A 20,511-nucleotide genomic window follows, 5' to 3' on the forward strand; every position below is an offset into this window, starting at 1 on the left:
TTGCTCTGGAGAGCAGATCGTCAACCATTCTGGCCAAAGGAATGGAAGCTGTTTATTACAATTCAGTCCTCAAAGAGGAAGCAACAGCAGCCTGCCAGGAAATCTACAGGGTAACATTGTTGCCTGCTCCAGGGGGCTGCTCTGATGTTCTTCTGTCAGCAGTTCTGTCTCACACTCGCAGCACTAACAAAACCCAGGCAACGAAGGACAGACAGCCACAAGGACGACTTAATGATTTGTGCAGTGCTGGACGTTTGTCACTTCTTTAATAGGATAAAAAAATTTAAAGGTGTAAGTAACAAGAAAACAGTTTGTTCAGATTTTTTTCACTCCTAAAGGGGGACGGGACAAGATTCACAGTAGCAATGGTTGCTTCATAATGTAACATCTGATCAAATTCCCTTTTGTATTACATCAGCCCAATTCAAGCGTACCTTATCCCCTGCCATCAGATATCTAGGATATTTCTGAAAGCAACTACCACTGATTTATCACTAATGTTAGAGGTAAACTACTTCATTCAAAGACAAAAGAAATTACACTAGTGATATACATTCTAGCTTAAATTACTTTTTCTCCCCTCCTCTCTTTCAAAGCACATATAGCAACAAATACGCACACTACATATATGCATTAGCCAATTAAAGCCACATATGCTTTTATTTCTATGTCTGGATTAATTGAATGAAAAAGCACACAAGTCATAAAACTGATCATTTTTCTCCCTCACAAATTTGCATTATTTCAGTATAATTCAAAATAAAACCATTATGTTACTCACCTTATACTGGCTCAGTGGATACTTTTCTAGCAAGTATTCATCGCAGCCACACACTTTTAAAATATATTTGCCCTGGTACTCCAAGACGCAAAGTTTCAGTTGTTCGGACGACAGTAACATGCTTCGTGTTTTCTTCCTAATTGCTTCAGCAATCACTTGCTCAGGCACACAGTCATGATTGATTTTTAAGGTGTATTTCTGCTTATCATTGTTTGGTGAGACTATTACCCATATCACCACTATAATTTGCCCTAGAATAAATGTAAAATAATGTTATGCCTATCATTTTCAATACAGTTTCAAAACAAAACAAAAATCTAAAACCCCCAAAACAAACAACCCCCCCTTGACCCCAAACACAAAGCTGCTTGCAGTACTACTGAAAGATGTAAACAAGATTCACAGCCCAAACTCTCAGAGGGCTTATAACTTCTGCAAGGAACTACATGCTCTCCGTTTATTTTTGATTGTAGTAAAAGCTCAAACTTTTACTCATTGAAGTTCAAAACTGAATCCTACTGAGCAGTCAGCTGTCAAGAAAACAGTAGTAACTGTTGCATACCCATTAAAAAAAATCACCTCTATATACCAAATTATAGTTCAAGATTTAGTTATGAGAATAGCAAAAAAATGTACATGTTGTTGACTTCTGAATCTACACTTCAGCAAGAAAGTTCTGAGTAACTTATGCTGTAAGATATTGCTAGAGTGTACTAAATACATAAGGTAAAACAGTGATTTACCTAAGTCACCAGCTGCACTCTTTGATTTCAAGCACTGCAAAAACACATTGTTTCTACTGTAAATATTTATCTTACCTTTATCTAGTTTATTGTATATGTGTTTGGGTAGCTCAGATGAAGACTCTACATTTGGAGGACAGACATATAATGCTCTACTGTGTGGTGCATTGGCATCTCGAAGTTCCACAGCTTCTTTACAAACATTAAGAATATTTCTTCTGAAGTCTTGTACTTCTGGATCCTTTACCATGTCAAATTCACAGACAGGCATGCCTATAGCAAAACCTACAGTGGTGAAGCATGAGGAAATAATTGTAGCTGATAATTGAAACTAAAGATTGCTTCTATCAGCAATAGAAAAAGCATGCTTTAAGCAAAACACAACATAACATTTGTGTTAAGCACTGGTTACTACTTGTATATGCAATATTTTTATTTCATTCAAGAACAACTCAGTTAAGTGTAGCCAGCAGTCACAAAAAGGGTTAGAAGACACACAGACAGTCACAGGAGATCCTGGAAGCTTTAAATCACCACTCTCACAGCAAACACTCTTCCCGGAGGAAAAGCACCAGTAATAAACTTCCTTTGAAGCCAGCACAAAGTTTCTGAAGTGGACCAGAGAAACAGTGCTGACTTTTTTCTAAAACCCTGGCAGGATTATTGGTTACTATGAGAATGATAATAAACTTTGCTTCCAACAGAATGACAGCTATTCAATTTATTTTGTGAACTACACTATCTAAAAACGTGACAAGCACTCCAAGAGATATTGAACTTCAACTGTTTGGCATAGATTCATGCAATAAGAGTCCATTTCTCTCAGGTCCTCAGTCTCAGATAAAATTCAATTTACCTTAATGAGATTACTTGCATAAATAGTAATTTATGCAACTACATTCAAATGGAAACTTTCAATTGTCCTGTTGCACGGTTAGCTAACCACTGTTCTCCTTAAGTTCTGAACAGGTTAAGCTTTACAAAACAGAAGCAGTTTACTTATGATGCATTCATAACAATGAAGTAATTTAACAATTAGGAGCACCCCAGAACAAGTATTTCCAGTTGACAAGTCTCTACCACTGCAAGAGACTGTTAGCAACTAAACAGGAGTGGGGATGTTTGTAGTGCCTGAATTTAGATGCTGAAACAGACACCAGTCTCTCTGTGCCTTTTCAGTGGATAATGGAAAGTGACAAACAACCCCAGAGACTATTCAAAACATCAGAATTTGTCTCCTCTCTGCCCCTCCAACCTCTGGTGTTTTTGTTTCCCTCCCACCCCCGTGCTCTTTTTGTCATGCGCAGGGGGAGAAACACCTCATTTCTGAAATTTGACTTTCTAAGCAGGATAGAGTGGTATTAAAACCTGTGCTATCCTAAATATGGTTTAAGATTTGTAGTTAAAGCCAGAATTTACAATTTTGTAAACTTCAAAGGAAATACAGAGTGACTTCCTAAACAACAGAACAAGCTCTGCTCTGTAATATCATTAAATCCTGCTAATAGACAAGCAAAAAATATCCTGTAACCCACATACAAGCACTTAAAAAGCAAAGATTTCACATGCAAATGAAACAGAATAGGGAAAAAAATTAATTAATTCATAGTTTACAGATGTTGGCTTTACCATGCTCAGCATCTTCAGACATTTGATGCAAAAACTGACAGTTATGAAATGCAAACGCTGACTGATAGATACAGGTGACAAACAGCCCATTTCAATTTCCTTTTATTTTGAATAGAAGAAGCCAAGTAAACAGATTAGCTATGTGTAAATAAAGAATCTCACCTATTTCTCTATTAAGAATCTTTTCTTCTCTGTTACCTACTGGTTCGATGACTTTTAGAAAAGGCTGAAACAGTCGCAGGTCACAAAGTCTCCGTGTTTCGTCAAAAAATTCTTCTCTTTCTGCTTCTTGTGTGACACTTACAAAAATGTAAGAAGATTCATCTTGAAGGAGCTGATAGAGAGGGTATTTTCTTGCTTCTTTAAAAAGTTCATGTTTAATTGTTAGTAAGGTGGCCTCACGGAGGCATTCTAGAGTCACTATCATTCCATTTGGGAGAAGACACTCCACAAGGATCCGTGGTGGCATCAAGTGGATGCCCCATAGTTCACCAGATGATGGTCGTGGAGGCATTTTTAAGTCTTTAGATAACTTTGTACTGGAATTTTTTCAAGTAGTGATTCATACAAGTAAACCTAAGTAAAAACCAGAAATTTAAATATTAAAATGTAAAATATGAACATCACAAGGAACTTTAGATAAAATTGTTCAAACACCACTTTTACTTGTAGAATAATATTCATTACAATACACTCAAAAAAAGACAAGATCCTTAGACATCAGTTTTATCAAGTATTTGATGTAGATATCTCCTCAAATAAAATACTTACTAGTAGAGTCGGTTTGAAAAAAATGCCAGTACATGTATTGTCTTAGAAAAATCAGAGGATTATTTCTATTTACCTGAAGTTTATAATTTACAATTATTTACACTTAAATAGCATAGAGGATGAAAATATCTAATATTCAAATCCCTATTACAGCAATTTCAAAGCAAATCTCAAATCCAGTTCTTCACATTTTGGACAGAGAAACATTTGTCATTTGGATGAGACACACACCATCAGCTCTGCTCACTTTAGCCAAACCAATGCTTCATTTTTATTTTTTTTTTTCCACTTTTTCTCATCCCAAACCTCTTAAATATTCACACACCACTAACATGAACTTGATTTTAAGATTCCATGTACATACAAAACTTGGCCTTAGGTTTTTTAGTTCAGTATAAGCGACTTCCACTGGCAACAAACCCTTGTATCCACAAAACAGACAGAAGAACTGAGCTCCATTGACATTTTTTGGTCGGGCTTGTTTCATTGAGGATCAATTCCCTGTTCCAGTTCCCTTTGGCAGCTGCATGAATGTCTTTGCTAAGCCAAAGGAAAGGAGGGGAACGCATGCCTGACCCTCTGGCAGCACTGCCTTACACTGGCTGAGAACAGGTACAAGAAAAACTGTCTCCAGACAGAGTAGAGATGTCTGATAGCCCAGCAGCCAAGAACAGATGCAAACAAAGAGCAAAGGAACATGGCAGGTGTGCAGTAATACTTCGTCAATAAGCTCTCCTAATCTTCAGCTATTTTACATCTCCTTAAACTGAGGCAATATTCATGTATTTGAAAGAATCCATAAAGAACTATTGAGTTCATTCAGGAATTTTTCACATACAAACTGTTGGCCTCTGTGACAAGAGCCAAGAACACTCCATGTTACAAATATATTTGCTTTTGTTTGTTCTGAAGCCTGATACTTCCACCTGATACCCTAGATTTCTTGTACCAAGTTCCTTATAATTGCTCTTAATTTTATAGAAATCCATCAAATCCTCCCCACCACCTCTTTTCCATAATAGTCCCAGATGATTTACTCCTCCTCTGCCCAAAAGTCACTCTATATTTTTGTTAATCCTTGTCACCTTCCATGTATCCCTTCCACCTTCACAATACCTATCTTGCAATGTAGAGGGGGAACAACCATATCTGCCCACCATGTTCCAAGTCCAAACCGAGCACAAATTTACAGTGATACAATATGTTCTGCTGCTTTTCTGACTGTCACGGAGCAGCAAGACATTTTCACTGAACTAAATACCATAGACCTAAGCTCTCACTGCAGAACAGTAAGTTACTGCAAAGGCCATCATACATCATGCAAGTCTCCAGCAGTGCATTACTTACACTTAGCCCATAATTTCATTGACTTTGACAGGTACATTATGAGAGACGGTAATATCAACAGACACCTGAACAGCAGTCCACTGCCCACCACACCTCTATCAACCAACTGTCCTGAAAGCAAATGGCTGGGATGACGACCAAGCTACTACTCTAAAGCCATTCTTGGTAACCTTTTAAGTCAAGAACCCTCTTTAGACTGCATCTCTGTCTTGGTTTCTTACTAACAGAAAGGAAGGAAAACCCCAAACCAACAGCTTCACACCTCTTCTCTTTCATCGGCTTTCTGAAAGCTCTTACTGCAGAAATGCAATAAATGCTATACTTACGCTTTGCTGAGCAAATGTCTTAATATATATTTATATACAAATACATACATTTCTATTTATATAAATACATATTATAAATGTATATAAATACAGATGTAAAAATGAAATAACGATCCTAATTTCTGTACTTCTATGCCTTGATACTTATTTTCTGAAAAGTTTCCTTCCAAGTACATCCAGTACCTGCTTCTGCCACGCTTCAGTTCTTAAAAAGAAGCATTAGAATTAAAATAATGTTTTCCCAAATCTACTGCTTCCTAAGCAACTCTGAGTAGCAATACGGTTGTCTTTTTTAATCCCTCCTTTGTAGTTTAGTTTGGGCTTTTAAAAATATCAACAAAAGTACTAAAGTACCACTGCAGGTTTAGAAAAATGCTTTTCCTCTAACACCTCATGCATATTTAGAAGGGCTTTGCAACTGGCTGCTTTTTTAAAAAGAGCTTAAAGAAGCTATTTTTCTCATAGTTGCAATAGTCTTAGTGAGCGAATGCTGAAATGGAAAGTTCTAAGCACATTCACAGTGTATTTAAAGAGCCAAACTCAGAAACATTACCAGTTACAAAACATTACAAATGGACCCAAATAACATCATTTAGAGTAACTTGGAAAATTCTGAATTACTGATAACTATCCTCAGCTTACAGATAAAAGGAAATAGAAGGTTAAATAGCATCTTTTGGATCAGCCAAAGCATGAACAAGACTCCCTCTCCATACCAGTGAATCACAAGCGTATTTTCATTTCTTAATTACAAGCATAGGCACAAACACATTACTGTTAAGGCATATACCAGCATAAAAAAAAACCCAAAACCAACAGCATGCACTTGTAAGAACTTTTCTGTCCACACATACAAACAACAATAATATAGATGGACCACAATCAAATTAAATATTCCCAACACAGACTGAGTTTATCCCAGCAGCCTTTCAAGTTCGGTTCCACAACCTGCTGAGGCTCCTCTGAAGTGAGGGCTGTCAGAGCCCATCTTCTCCCTGCCCAAGGCAGCTCTTCTCATTCCTCACTGCACCAGCACTCGTGCTCCCCAAGCCAGCGCATTACAGGGGCAAAGAACTACTCATTTTTCCTCTCTCTGGTTAGCTCCTGCTGTTTCAGCTGCTTCTTTGAGATAATCATGGAGTCAGATGAACACCAGGTTCTACACAGGGAAGCGAGCACAACTGCAGCAGCGCTGAGCTGGTTCTGCTTCCAGAATGGTGGTTGGTTCCACTGCAGGTTTCTTGTCCCTCCCCACCAATAATTGCTAACAAAACACAGAGACAGGGCTGGGACACACATACATATTAAATCCTTTTAGACAAGTATCTCTTCACAGTAAATGTCAACCATGGCTTTTTAAAAACTTCAAAAATTAAAGGACAATTCAATACAATTTATTTGAAGACTTGCAAGTGGTCCAAAAGGGACACCTCAAAAATCTACATTCTTTTTAGAGCAACTGCACTGAAACAGCAGCTTTTGTTTTAAATTGGGATACAGACATGTGCTGGAACCGCACATATAGTCATTCTGTGTGCACATTCATTTTACTTGCACATGTAAGTACGCCTCCAGGGTTTGGATCTGGAAAGCAAAAATGTAAACAGAAACAGTTTTGAAGTATAGTTGGCAGCTTGTGTTTCTGTGTACACTTGAAATCTGGAAGGCTGCCTGGAATAAACAGAATCAATTATGTTCTTCAACAGTAAAAGACTATAATTTTAAGAGAATTCTGAAGAGATGTTATTTCACTGCAACTACGGGTACACACCAGCACTTCAAATGAACACTTGCAATCCCTGACCTTCCAAAAACACCTTCAGCTTCTCTTCCCCTGCCAAAACCTCTGAGATACCGCAGATGCTCAGAGAGACCAAACTCAAAGATGCCAACTGACACAATCACATTCTTTTCAACTCCTTACAGCCTTCCTGATCCATTCAGCACATTCTCCATCACTAACCTTGCTTAGCACCCAACCTAGAAGTGAGCAGATTTCAAAACTCCATTCAAAAATAGTAAATACACACAGAGGAAGCGAGAAATTAAACAACATACCTCCCAAAATACTGATTCCCACTTGCCTCCAGATACATGTCTCATATTAATACTAATTTACATAATTTATTTTCTTATAAGATTGAAATCAGCTATAGTCTGATGTAGCTGATATAGTCCCTTATTAAGAATAACAGATTCCAAGTTTGGAAAATTGGGGTTCGGTAAACTATGACAGTTCTATCACCTCACAACACTGAATTGTGCAGAACTACAGCAGCACGGTTAACTCCATTTCATTCTCTTGAATATTTTATTACAAGTTACATACAGATGAGATTCTCAGGGACATGGTTTAGTGCTAGAATTGGTTATGGTTGGACTCAATCTTGAGTCTCTTCCAACCAAAATGATACTATGATTCTAAGTTACAGCCTACAGCCTACAATTATTTTTCTAATGCCTCCTTGATGACATCCAAATATGTTAACTCTGAAAAGGTTTCCTTGAGACCATCATAAAGTTTGCTGCTACTTCTTCTGAAAATAATTCCTTTCCCTTTAGGAACGGAGCTCAGCAAGGGAGAAATTCAGTAAGAATTGTACCACAGGATAGTTAGTATTGGTTCCTAGCATTAGGACTCTGAGAAGTAATTTCTATGGTCAGAACTGAAGCAAAGCAAGCTTGGGAAAAATTAACTTGAATAAAAAAAATCCATATATTTTCCTCTAAAGACATCTGAGGTTACTGCAGCTGTGTTCACCACCGTTTCACACATAAAAGCCCTGTGCATCTATAGCTCAGCAGGACACGCTGGAAGTATTTTTTCCTCTGTGTTTTTTGTACATTAACATTTTGCCAGAACAATCTCAAACAGAAGTGTCACTGATCTAAGTATTCTGTGTCTTGCTGAAAGGACTGTAACTGTTCAGTACAGATGGAATCCACATTACAAAAACAAGCAAACAAGAAATGACCTTCCATGGGCTCTTCTATCAGACAGTGTGGAGAACCCTCCCTTGCTAAGAGAACACTTATTTTTACAGATTATCTGTTTACAGATTAGATTAAGTGAATTGATTTTCACTGTCTAGAGGTTATGCAAACATTCTACCAGCTCCACACAGATACCAATATTTGGCAATTTATATATATATAATAATGTATATAAAACACAGTTAACTGATAAGGCTTTTTTCCCTGTAGTGTAAATTATCTGTGGGCATGCTCTCCAAAGAGAAGAGCTCCATCTAATATTAACACATATGTCTTATAAAGCAGGTGAAGGCCCCCTGCACAAGTCTGTGGGTCAATCTAGAGAAGAAAGTTTGTTCGCTTTAGGAGACTTACTGCTAAGGTTTTCTGTCATCAGCATGAGCACTTACAGTTAATCTTCAGGCTCTGCAAGAAGGAAATCCTTCCATCTATAATGCATCAACTACCAAGAAATTTAGCAAGCACAGAAGTAAGCAAGAAAAAGTGTACAGTGCTGTAATACTACATTAAATGTATAAGGTATGGGATCCTTATGCAAAGAGCTACACATTCCAGGGACTGAGAACTGAATAGTTTTCCATTGCTATAAACATGAGCTAGCATTTCAAAAACAATTCAAAAGGATAGACTAAACACTCAATATAATTTTATCAGTGCATACTTGTAACTGAATTAGTCATTCAGTAAACTACTACACTTTAATTGAAGTCCATTGCTTTTCCCAGTCATAAGGCAAATCCCATTACATTGCTTTCATATACAGAATGTAGCAATGTTTTATAATAGTTTGTAGTAGCTTCAGCAAAGAGCTCCTCATTAGGATTTGTGTCTAGATTCGAGTTGTTTACCAGGTAGAAGTTTCCTCTAGACTCTTAGCATTGCCTTAAGAAAAAGGCTTCTACTCATTGAAAAATCCAACTGTGTTTGTAGATTCCGATTTACTGCATGTTTATGTGTAGGTTATATGATCATCTTGATTCCCTATCAAACTCACAGAAGGTATATCCCCAAATAAGCCATTTAAACTCCTGTGGAATTCCTAAAAAAAGGGGGAATAAAAAAAATCCCTTGGACAAGAGTAACACTTTCCAGAATGTACAGTATTTCAAACTTTCTGAAGACCAAAATGTTTTACTCTCATCCTTAGACACATCAAGCACTCCAAAACTCACCATGAAGAAAACCGGGCAGAGCTGCCTGTCTAATCTCGCTGCTGTCCCAGCCTGCTGTCTGGTGACAGTAAGACTGCCCCAGACTAGATATTTTCAGTATTGTCCTTTTGTTCTCCCTGCTTGCCACACTGGCATTCTTCCAAACTCCAGGAAGACTAGTACAAAGATGTCTGAAATTGTCCTCTATGCAAACATTATTGCGCACAGATTTAAACAGCAGCAATATTGCTTTGTTTAGAATAGAAAGCTGGAGACTTATATTGCAGTTCTGTCTTCACATTTCTTACGTATTACTTTCATCATCATTTCACAGAAAAGGCCCAGATACGCAGAATTGCTTATCTGATCACAAACAGCAGCTCAAGGGAAACAAACAATGATTTAACACTGTCAAAAACACATCTTCCTAGCATTTTGTTTACTTCTGAAACAGGCAAGTATTTCCAAACACTACCAATTTTATTTGCAGTTACCTACTACCTTCCCCCACCAAAACCCAATGCTGAGTACCTTGGCCTTGCTCTAGACAGAGCTAAAACCCCCTAACATTATTGGTAGCATCTGCAGGATTGTAGTACAGCAGAAATACAAGATCATTATTGTGAATATAAAACCTCACTGAAAATGAGCAAAAAATTTCAGTTTATTTCAATATGAAAACACTGGTTGACCTCAGTAAATTTTTATTTTTCAAATCCCTGCTCACCCTCCCCGATCCAAGCGAGCATATTGTTTATAACTTTACTCGCTATCTGGGAGCCATGAAAACAGGATCACGAGAAAGGGACATTTGCAAGTTGCTGGTGACCTCTAAATTCCCACTACGACTGTGCTTTTTCCCTAGGGATCCCATGACATAGCAAGAGCAGAATGTCTGTCCCAGAACATTTTCTTCCAGTTAAAGGCAGAGTTTTTTCTTTGTTTAACAAAGGATAGCCTGGAATTAAATTTTCCTTTCTAGTCCTAAATCAGTCAGTAATTCCATTTCTAGCTACACCTCAAAGGAAAGGATTTGGTTATTTATAGAAACACTAGTAGTCACAAAGCACAACAAAGAATTAGAAAAGTAACACTTCTTCTCTTCACACTTAACATATCTGCTTACTCATTATTTCAACCATTAGCTTGGCTTCCTATGCAGCAGGATGAGAACTACACTGCTAGCCGGCTGTGTTCTCGTTGGAGCTGCTCCTCCGCAGCCAGGTGTGTGCTCTGCAGCTCAGGCAGCAGCACTCTAATTCTTTCAGGCTCTTTAAATCAAAAGCCTTAAAGTTCAGCAACAAAACCAGAGCAACATGCCATTTTGCACCAATAGAAATAAGATTTTCCTCTGATTACACGTTTTTCCTTAATGCTCTATTTCATATCAGCAACAAACATTTTTATGTGAACATCGGAAAGAACTTGAAGTAAAAGTACATAAACCATATTCTGCTCCTTGCTACAAATAACTACGGGCTTCCAGGTCAGTTTTCACATGTCGAAACATTCTGCTTTAGGAAATCAGTGCAAGATGATGCAAACAAAAAATTACTCTAGAGTGTCTTTTATGAAATCAGGTAAAAAATGGTGAATATATATATAAAAACACAAAACTCCACCTTAAATAATGCTGTTTACTTTTCTTCCCATGTTTCTTCCCATCCTCCCACCTTCCTGGGATATTTGGAACCCAGACAGTAAACAGGATCTTTAACAACAGGAAGCGCTGGCACACAGACAAGGACAAGGAGCTGAGCAGAGGGAACCCAGGTGTCCTGTGCTCTGCTCTAGTCTGAATCTTCCCCTAACACAAGGATCTGTAACCCAGATCCTGAGCCCTTCCTGGTGCTATCTCCCTCAGGCACATCCCCTCGGCTTTTAGAAGCAACTCTGCCACAGCAAGATGAACCTCCTGTTGTACTGAAAAACAGATTTCCTCTCCTACTGTCCATACCTAGAAGGGCAGGGAAAGAACTGTAATAAATCAGCAGAGGTACTGCAGTCCTCACCCCACCACGCTTGCCTCTCTACAAGCAGTAGTATCAAGAGGGTTCAGCCTACAACATTCATCTGAGCAGCTTCTCTGGATGGAAGGCACAGAGATAAATGTGCGTTCATAAGAAAATTTAACTGAGATTAGTCTCACATCTGTTTTTGAATAAAGGTGGATGTAAATTCATAAAGATCCACCCTGTGATCCCTTCCTTTACTAAAAAGCAGCTGAAAAGACATCAAACTCAGATTGACTTATAGCATATTGTGTACTTCCCACGTAACATTTCTTAGGATGGAGTCCCAGAGCAACTTTAACTTGAGATAAAAGGGTTTCTTCCACACTAAATTACTCCAGATTCTAACAGCAACTATTGTGTAAAACAAACAAACAAAAAACGACAAAACAACAAAAAAACTCCACAAACCTTTAGAGTGGCAGTAGATAGCAGCATTTTTGCAACTTTGCAGATTTTTAAGCATGAAACAGTGAACTGGAAGACAGAAGTTTCTGTTTCGTAATCCAGATATAAATTAGCTGTCTATTTATCTTAACTAACTTCTGTAGCCAAACAGCGTTTATAGAAGTATAGGTTTAGTCTACATGGACTTACTGAATGCAATTAGCAAAAATCATTATTTCTACTAGCAGAGAACAGGATGCAACTTCACTTTTGATAGGTTATTAACTCCCTTTTAAAAAACATTTGTTGAAAGAAGGAAGTTTGTGACAGTTAACACAAAGGCACAGCCACCTTAATGAAAACTTCCAATTCTGCTGCTAAATACACTTGCTCTACAAACAGCTGAAATTCACTTAGTTCTTAGCAAATTGTCCTATACAAAGACATATGGAACAAGACAGCAAGCAAGCAAATCCAGTTCTTTGCAACCCCTGGCCCTGTAGAAGTGATTGCCTACTTCTACATGAGCTATAATCACAACAGGAAAATACTATGGCTTTTCAAGAGTCAGTTAGAAATAATTAAGTACTACTCCCTAGTAGACTCGTTTGTGATACAGAGCCAATGGTGATTAACTAAATATTTATTTAGCAGTAGATGATAACCCTGCTGAAAGGTAAGCACCATTAGTTTTCCATAAAAGATTATCAACAGACCTTTATTTACTACAGCAGCAGCCTGAGCCTGTCCTGCTCACCCCACATACCAAGTAGGAGCAGCACAGGGGGACGCTGAGCAGCTGTGTTCAGTGCCACCACACGCTCCCACCAGGCTTCACCTCCCTGAAGGTCACACATCATGCAGGTGTAGTACACCTAAGCACACTGGAAAACTGTGTCTTCCATGTAAACAACACTGCTGACCAAATTACTGATTTTTCTAAGCACATTTGGCTGCTTTAGATAAGTTACAAAGAAACCAAAGTTTGTCTGAAACCTTAGGGAATGTAGCTTTAGAATCATAGAATCAAAGAATGTGCTGGGTTGGAAGGGACCCACAAGGATCATCAGGTCCAACTCTTGTTCCTGCATATGACAACCCCACAGTTCACACCATGTGTCTGAGGGCATTGTCCAGTCTCTTCTTGAATACTGTCAGGCTTGGTGCCTGGGGAGCCTGTTCCAGTGTCCAGCACCCTCTGGGTGAAGAACCTTTTCCCAATGTCCAACCTAAACCTCCTCTGGCACACCTTCCTGCCATTCCCTTGGGTTCTGTCATTGGTCACTAAACAGAAGAGTTCAGCACCTGCCCCTCCTCCTCCCCTTGTGAGGAAGCTATAACTGTGATGTCTCTTAGTCTGGTCTTCTCCAGGCTGAAAAAGCCAAGTGACTTCAGCCACTCTTCATACGGCTTCCCTGCCAAACCCTTCACCAACTCTGCAGCCTCTTCTGGACAATGTCTAGCAGCTTAATATCTTTTTTACCCTGTGTTGCCCAGACCTGCACCCAGTGCTCCAGGTGAGGCTGCACCAGCACAGAGCAGGGTGGGATAATCCCCTCCCTGTCCAGCTGGCCATGCTGTGCTGGATGCACCCAGGACACAGTTGGCCTCTTGGCTGCCAGGGACACTGTTGGCTCATGTTCCACTTGCCATCAACCAGAACCCCTAGATCCTTCTCCGTGGAGCTGCTTTCCAGCATCTCATCTCCCAGTCCGTATGTACAGCCAGGGTTGCCATGTTCCAGCAGCAAAATTCGGCACTTGCCCTTGTTGAACTTCAGGTGGTTGGTGATTGCCTAGCTCTCCATTTTGTCCAGATAGGTTCATTCTTATTCTAGCTATTGACTCTGGTTGAATAGGACTTTTCTCTGCATTTACAGGTTGAGTGCCAAATCATGACTCCAGACACTAACATACTTGCATCTGCGTTCAAGTACAAACAAACATGATTCACTGTGACTATGTATGTCATTAGGTCCTGCATGCTTCAGCCTGAAGTATAAAACCAGCTACGGTAAACTGTGACAAATGTTTCTTCATCATGTTTAATCAAATGTTTATCATCTCTGTACAGATCTGTTAGAAGCATCTGCTTTCCAAGCCTTATGTTTTGCAAACAAAAAGGCATGATTTTAAGTGTGGGGCTACTGAAATACTAATATTTGCGTCAGGGCATCTTTTTCCTATACTTCAAGCTGTTACCCAAGTTGTTTCTTTAACAAGGTCAGAGTACCAACAATTCATGTTTACTACATCTGAAAGAAATGGCTAATATTTGCCTAAATAGATAATGTTTGCAATCAACACGAACTTTCCAAAGAAGAAAGTGATATAAGCTCATAGGTATTTAAAGAGTGAATACCAGCAGTATCTCCACAATAGTGGAAAGATTTCCCAACTTCCCAGCTTGGAAAGTTACGCTCCTTGTATCACCTTGCAGTTGCTTGCGATACTACCCTATCTGCTTATGCATTATACAATGAAAGGCTTGGAAAAGAGTTGATGAAAGAAGAGTTAAAGAGCTGCATTGAAAAGTAATTTGACAACATAATTGAGAAGAGTTTCCACAGTCAGGAATAAGTCTTGCTGTCCTTCATGTATCCACTGCTGTTTTGCTGCTCATTGGCTTCTGTTTTCATCCTTTATCTATTGTTGGTAGTTATGCCACCTTCCCCTACATGTCAAAACATTCCAAGCTGGAGGTATCTAAGATCTAGAGAGTGCTGCTGAGCAGTGATAACAACATCACTGTTTTATCCTCCATTTCAGAGCAAGTTATTAGAATTTTACTAACCAAAACCTTGGTAGGCAGTTAAACATAAAAAACAAACCAAAACCAGTTAAACTTCACCTTCTCAAATAACATGTTGCAATCAACTTTAAGTGCCTTCTTTTAGCTAGAAACCAATTATTTAAAAGTGCACATAACTGATTAAGTTTATAATCTACAATGACAGCATTTCAATTTCACATATTACTGGTTTACACCAAAACATAATTTATTATAAAATCAATCTTCGTAACAAACTTTCTAGGCTAAAAGCAGTACTCACTGGCACCCTGTTTGGACACATCCTCAGTTATACACCCTAATCAAAACTACTCAAGATGTGTAGATGTTGCTTAAAAATTAGCTCTCTTAGGCATTAGAGGTTTTCTCAGGACAAGTGCTCTTGTATAGAACTTAATATTAAAATTTAAGGAGATTTCAGGAGGTGACAGCATGAAATTACAAGAAGATAAAATACAATATATTAATCACTGTCCACCCTCCAGTGAGAATGCCTTGACAAATTGGTACGTGGAACTGGTTGTTCAACATCCACATAAACTTTTCAGAGGGCAGCAGAACAGCAATTTTCAGTTTTATTAGTAACACTTTCACTTTTATAATCCAGCCACAACATTTGCCGATCATTCTGGTAAAAGCCAGGAACGTAAATACAAAAAATGAAGAATAAGTGGTATGTTTTATGATCCACACAGCTGAATGGCCACAAAAAGCATTATGTGGAATGGAAGTTTTTATTTCTCTTTTCCCAAAGGAAGCTCACTCTATCTAGAAACTTCCCCTTATGTCAGCACCATTAACTTCTATCGTTTAAATTATGCCTGTAGTCAAGAGTTAGTGTTTTCCAGCCTTAATGTAAAGTACCCAAGTTAACAGCAAGAGTTAAAAAACAGGAACAGTCTTGGAACACACTGGGCAAGAGTCATTCATCACCATTAACTGCCACGTTAAGTATTGGCTAAAGACTGACTAATTAGTATGGAATAACAAAAACCGTTAAGTCTCAATGACAAATAAGGTTTTTGACATGTTGTACAATCTAAAGGCAACCTTCCAATTTTCTTTTTTGCTTGGATTTGTGAGAAAACACCCAGGGGATGTTTCTCTATATTTCTTTGCCTCAGTAGAGGGTCATAATGTACAGCCAATAAAGTGACTCAGCTGTCTCAAAATTTCAGGGAACTTTACAGTAAGTCTTACTCAATAAGTCTCCTATATTTGACAAATAGGCTTTGTGGTTCACAATCCTCAAAAGCTACGTTTACAAGCATTTCTTTATATCAGAAACTATAAGCAAAACTGCCAAAGTTTTCCTACATGAAATCCATGAAGTTAATTTATGGAAATATTTTAACAGGTAGACAAAACAAACCCCAATAAACAAACATGAAAACAAAACCACCAAAATCCAATCTCTTTGAGGCATACCTAACCTCCTACCGGTACAAAGCAATAGGGCATGAAATAAGAGATCGCTGAACCTTAACTTCTATGTTTGACCCAACTGTTCTTAACTAGACTGGAGGTCGTCACTCAGTTCTGCTGCTGCGAGTTTGCAGCCTCCCTGAGAGGCAAAGCTGCACCAGAACTGTCATTCCTTTCCCTTCTATTTGACAGAGATAAGCTGGTTTATTTGAATTTTGTTTTCATATTTCTAGAGTTCAGGTATCTGAGCACAGTTTTTCAAAAATGGACTATAAATATTCCCAACAAGTGTACTTAGACAGTTATGCCTGCTAAGTGTTGCTATTCCCCACTTTACTGGCTTAAGGAGAAGAGCACTCGTAATAGAGAACAAGGGATGATGTCCACTAGCCCTCACATTCCTTGTTTGAAATACACAGGTTTCTCAGCCTGCCTTTCACTAAATATGTACCCAGAATTAACTAGAAAAATACTTTGCTAGAGTTGAAGTGTTAAGGTATTCTATGCAATATAAAACAACATACTGGCTGCAAAACCATTAATTACTGCTTAGACTAATGAGACCAATCCAGAATTGCATAGACTGTACTCAGTCTGCTGCCTTTCCATTTGACCACAAAAGTTAACCTAAAGGATTTATAAAAAATGCCCCTTTTTTTATTTAAAGTTTAATTCCCTCTGCTCCCCAGTTGGGCTTGGTTTTGTAGTGGATGGGTTTTTGGTTTTAAAGTTAATGCTATAGCAGTGCTGCAGGGAAAAAAAAAGTTAATACTGAAGAGCATTATTTCTGATTAATTGAATACTCCATTAACCATTCAGAAATAGAATTATAGAATAAATTCATTTGAAAGGAACCTCTGGAGGTTATCTGGGCCAACCCCGTACTCAAAACAATTCACATATGTTTGGTGTCCAAATAAATAGCAAGAGAAACAAATCTATTTTCTCTCTCCACTGCTCACATTTGGATTAAGATACTACAAAGAGAAACTTGTAACAGAATTCTTTGCCATGACACAATCAACTTAAAGGGCAAAAGAAAATTCCCATCCAGTTTTAGCATAAATATTTTTGTGGCCTCTTCTAGCCACAGCTACAATTTCAGACAGGCATCATCACTTGAAGCAGCTGGATGTCTGGCTTTTTAAAAGGATGAGACAAAACTCCTACAAGCATGGAATGTAATGCATAAAAAACTGAAAAAAACCCAACAAACTGTATCTCAGCTTGGACTACAAGTCATGAGTCTGTCTCTTCAGTTAGCCAAAGTACATCACTTATTTTTTCCCCTAATGCTCCCCCTCCAACTTGATCACACACAGAAACCCATACAGCACACTTTTCCTCAACTGTGAAATTTACTAGATTTCACACATTTTTCAGTAATTACAAACCAGTAAGTCATAACACAAAACTTAGTTTTGTAATAGTATTTTAAGACTAAACTGGAAGGACTAGTTATTGGAAGGACTGTTATTCCTGCTCTAGTTATAAATCATAAAAATCAGTTTCTTCATCAGTATCAAAGGTTAAAAAAAAATTCTTAGCTTCCCTCCACCCAAATACAGTATTTTTCAAATGTCCCATTAACTACAGCCTTTGTTAACCTTGATTAATGTACTCGACTGTGCAAAGCGAACCTACATATGATGCTAATCTACAAGATGCTAGTATTTCTTGTGTGATTTGGAACGAACGTATTATCATCCCAGTTTCCTTTCCCCCAAAGCAGGCAGGAAAAGCAATAGCAACAGTTCTCTACTTGTACGTGACTGACACTTGTAAGGTGTTCAGAAATCCGAGTGTTCCTGGTACCCAGAGAATCTGCACCAGAAGTCTAGGAGGCTACGAAATGAATTGACAAAAAGTTTAAGAAAGCTGTTTTTGCAGACTAAATGCCAGCCTTATGCTTGTTGTTTAGCCATTAATAGATAAATTTAATTTCTTTCTGTGTTAAAACTATGATGACTATCAAGGTTGTTCAAACTTGTATTACACATGACCAAGCCATTAGAAAGCACACTGCACGTTTCAATCTCAACAACTGTGCTCAGAAGTCCATTCTTTACGCAATAACACGTTTTAAAGGTGTTATTTTCTTCCAATAACCGGAAACCTTTTATGATATACTTGGTATATGCTGGTGAAGTGTGAAACCCTTGTCTGTTGTAGAAATTCCTATTCTAAAGCTTCCAGCAACTTTTTTAAAGTGAGTTAGCTACCCAGGAAGAACTATCCCCCATTTGGTTCCAGAGAGCAGGAATAGCCTGGCGATCAGAGAAACAGTTAACTAAGTACTGAACTACTTCATGACTTCCAATGAAGCACAACTGCTTTATAAACAGCTCAACTACACCACCTTTCCCAAAGAATGCTCTAGAAAAATAAACAAACAAAAATAAAACACCACTCAGTTTCACTATTCATGCAACTAAACTGAAACAAGCAGGAAAACAAGGCTGCTATTAACACAGAATGACAATCTGAAGCAACTAAAACACAGGGATGTGGATTTGTAGGCTGGGCTCAGTGTGCTTTGAAAAAAAACAGGAAACACTGTCTCCAGGTTGCTAAGAATGGCATCAAGCTAACACCTATGAAACACAGAGCATCTGCTCCAGTCAGACTCCAACTGCAGCTCTGAAGCTGTCATATGTATTAGCTTAATGAAAATGCAGAATATTTTGCAGAACACATAAAGAATTGTGTTGTTTCATAAATTCCCCTGCAAACACCAAGCTTGGCTGATGTGTGGTTTGTCTACATGACATTGCCGAAAATACACTTCCAAATAACTGACCACTCTGGAAAAGATTGCCAATGTTCTTATTTGAGAATAAAGTTATTTATTGTGAAACTTTAAGCTCACATGGGGCTTGATTTCAGAACAGCTTATCTAGTCAGCTCCCTATAGCAGACAAGCCATTAAATCCCATCATCCCTAGTACTGAATTATTCCTAGGAACTAACGATGTTTACACACAAGAGGTGGACTTTGACTATTACACTGCATTATAGAATTGCAGCATGAAAGCAACTGAAGCAACAAGTATGAGAACATCTCCATAAATTAGTTGTGAGGTGGGAGAAATTCAAGAATGATTCAGATCATAATGGAAAAGTTTCTAATTTTACCCAATGCGACAAACACGAAAGCCTGCTACAGCTCAAAGCTGAGATGTGAGGGTACAAGTAACTAATGTAACAGGGTCCAGATTTCTTCTATTAAGTACTACAAAATCCAGACTTGGAATCCAGCTTACTTCTTCTTCACAAGTTTGCTGCAGAGTGATCCTAACTACAGAATTAACTCCAGCAAAGCTTTATAGTCCATACTGTCTATTTCAAACATGTACTTCCCTTATGCTTGTTCTGAATATGCACAGTTTATAAAGCCACCTGTGTTCAATCACATCTTTAAAGCCAACAAGAATAAAGTTAGAGAGAAAAAAATATATAGAGACATACCAGTAATAGCAGAAGTAACAGGTCTGATACCTTAATAACTTCAGGAAAACTGAAAACAGCAACAAAGTCCCCAAAGAAAAACAAACATGCAGTTTGTATTAGTTTGGTCATAGCTTTGTTCACATACAGTCTACTAGAACATACACAAATGCTGGTAAGAAATAGCAGATTCATACTCAACGTCAATAGAAAACTCCCTCTGGACAATATGAAATAAGTGAGAAGTTTTTTTATAGGTGACACAGATGTGACACTGCTACCGTAAGTCAACTGCAGCCAGAAAGAGGAGCCTGTGTGCCACAGATTCATATACACACCCAGTCGGAAAGGGCTCCCAGTGTCATTAACCAGCCCAACCGTGAGCCCACACGCTCCATCCCAGCGACTGCTGAAACATCGGTACAGAAAACAGCTGTGACTCGGGGATGGAGGGAGCCACACTCAAACGCAACAAACCACTACAGTTTTTACCCTCCCAGGTCAGGTCCCTACAAGAGACCCACAAGCCAGGATCTGCCGGAGGAAGCCCTCGGAGCTTTCCCAGCCCAGGGAAGCGCCACCGCAGCTCCGGGAGGACGCAGCCCCACTACGACCCCCCCGCCCACTCAGGGTCGCGCTTCCCCACCCGACTGCCAAAGCCGGCACGACACCCCGCAGCGCAGCCCCCGCCCGGCCACAGCGCCCAGG

At 38.7% G+C, this 20,511-nt stretch overlaps 1 protein-coding gene across 2 annotated transcripts in view; it reads right to left on the minus strand.

The window, feature by feature from the left end:
• PIK3CA (phosphatidylinositol-4,5-bisphosphate 3-kinase catalytic subunit alpha) overlaps window positions 1-20,511 on the minus strand; it is a 44,845-nt gene that overhangs the window by 23,943 nt on the left and 391 nt on the right. The window contains exons 1-4 of one of the 2 annotated variants that reach the window (XM_065072918.1): window positions 9,764-19,769; window positions 3,316-3,729; window positions 1,600-1,809; window positions 782-1,032 (exon numbers count right to left, since the gene is read on the minus strand). In XM_065072918.1, coding sequence (XP_064928990.1) covers window positions 782-1,032; window positions 1,600-1,809; window positions 3,316-3,667 — 813 coding nt within the window. In that variant the 5' untranslated portion in view covers window positions 3,668-3,729; window positions 9,764-19,769. Of the gene's footprint in view, window positions 1-781; window positions 1,033-1,599; window positions 1,810-3,315; window positions 3,730-9,763; window positions 19,770-20,511 lie in introns of those variants that run through there. The other variant, XM_065072917.1, reaches the window with a different exon arrangement.

Source organism: Columba livia, chromosome 9 (genome assembly GCF_036013475.1).
Source record: "Columba livia isolate bColLiv1 breed racing homer chromosome 9, bColLiv1.pat.W.v2, whole genome shotgun sequence".
NCBI lineage: Eukaryota > Metazoa > Chordata > Aves > Columbiformes > Columbidae > Columba > Columba livia.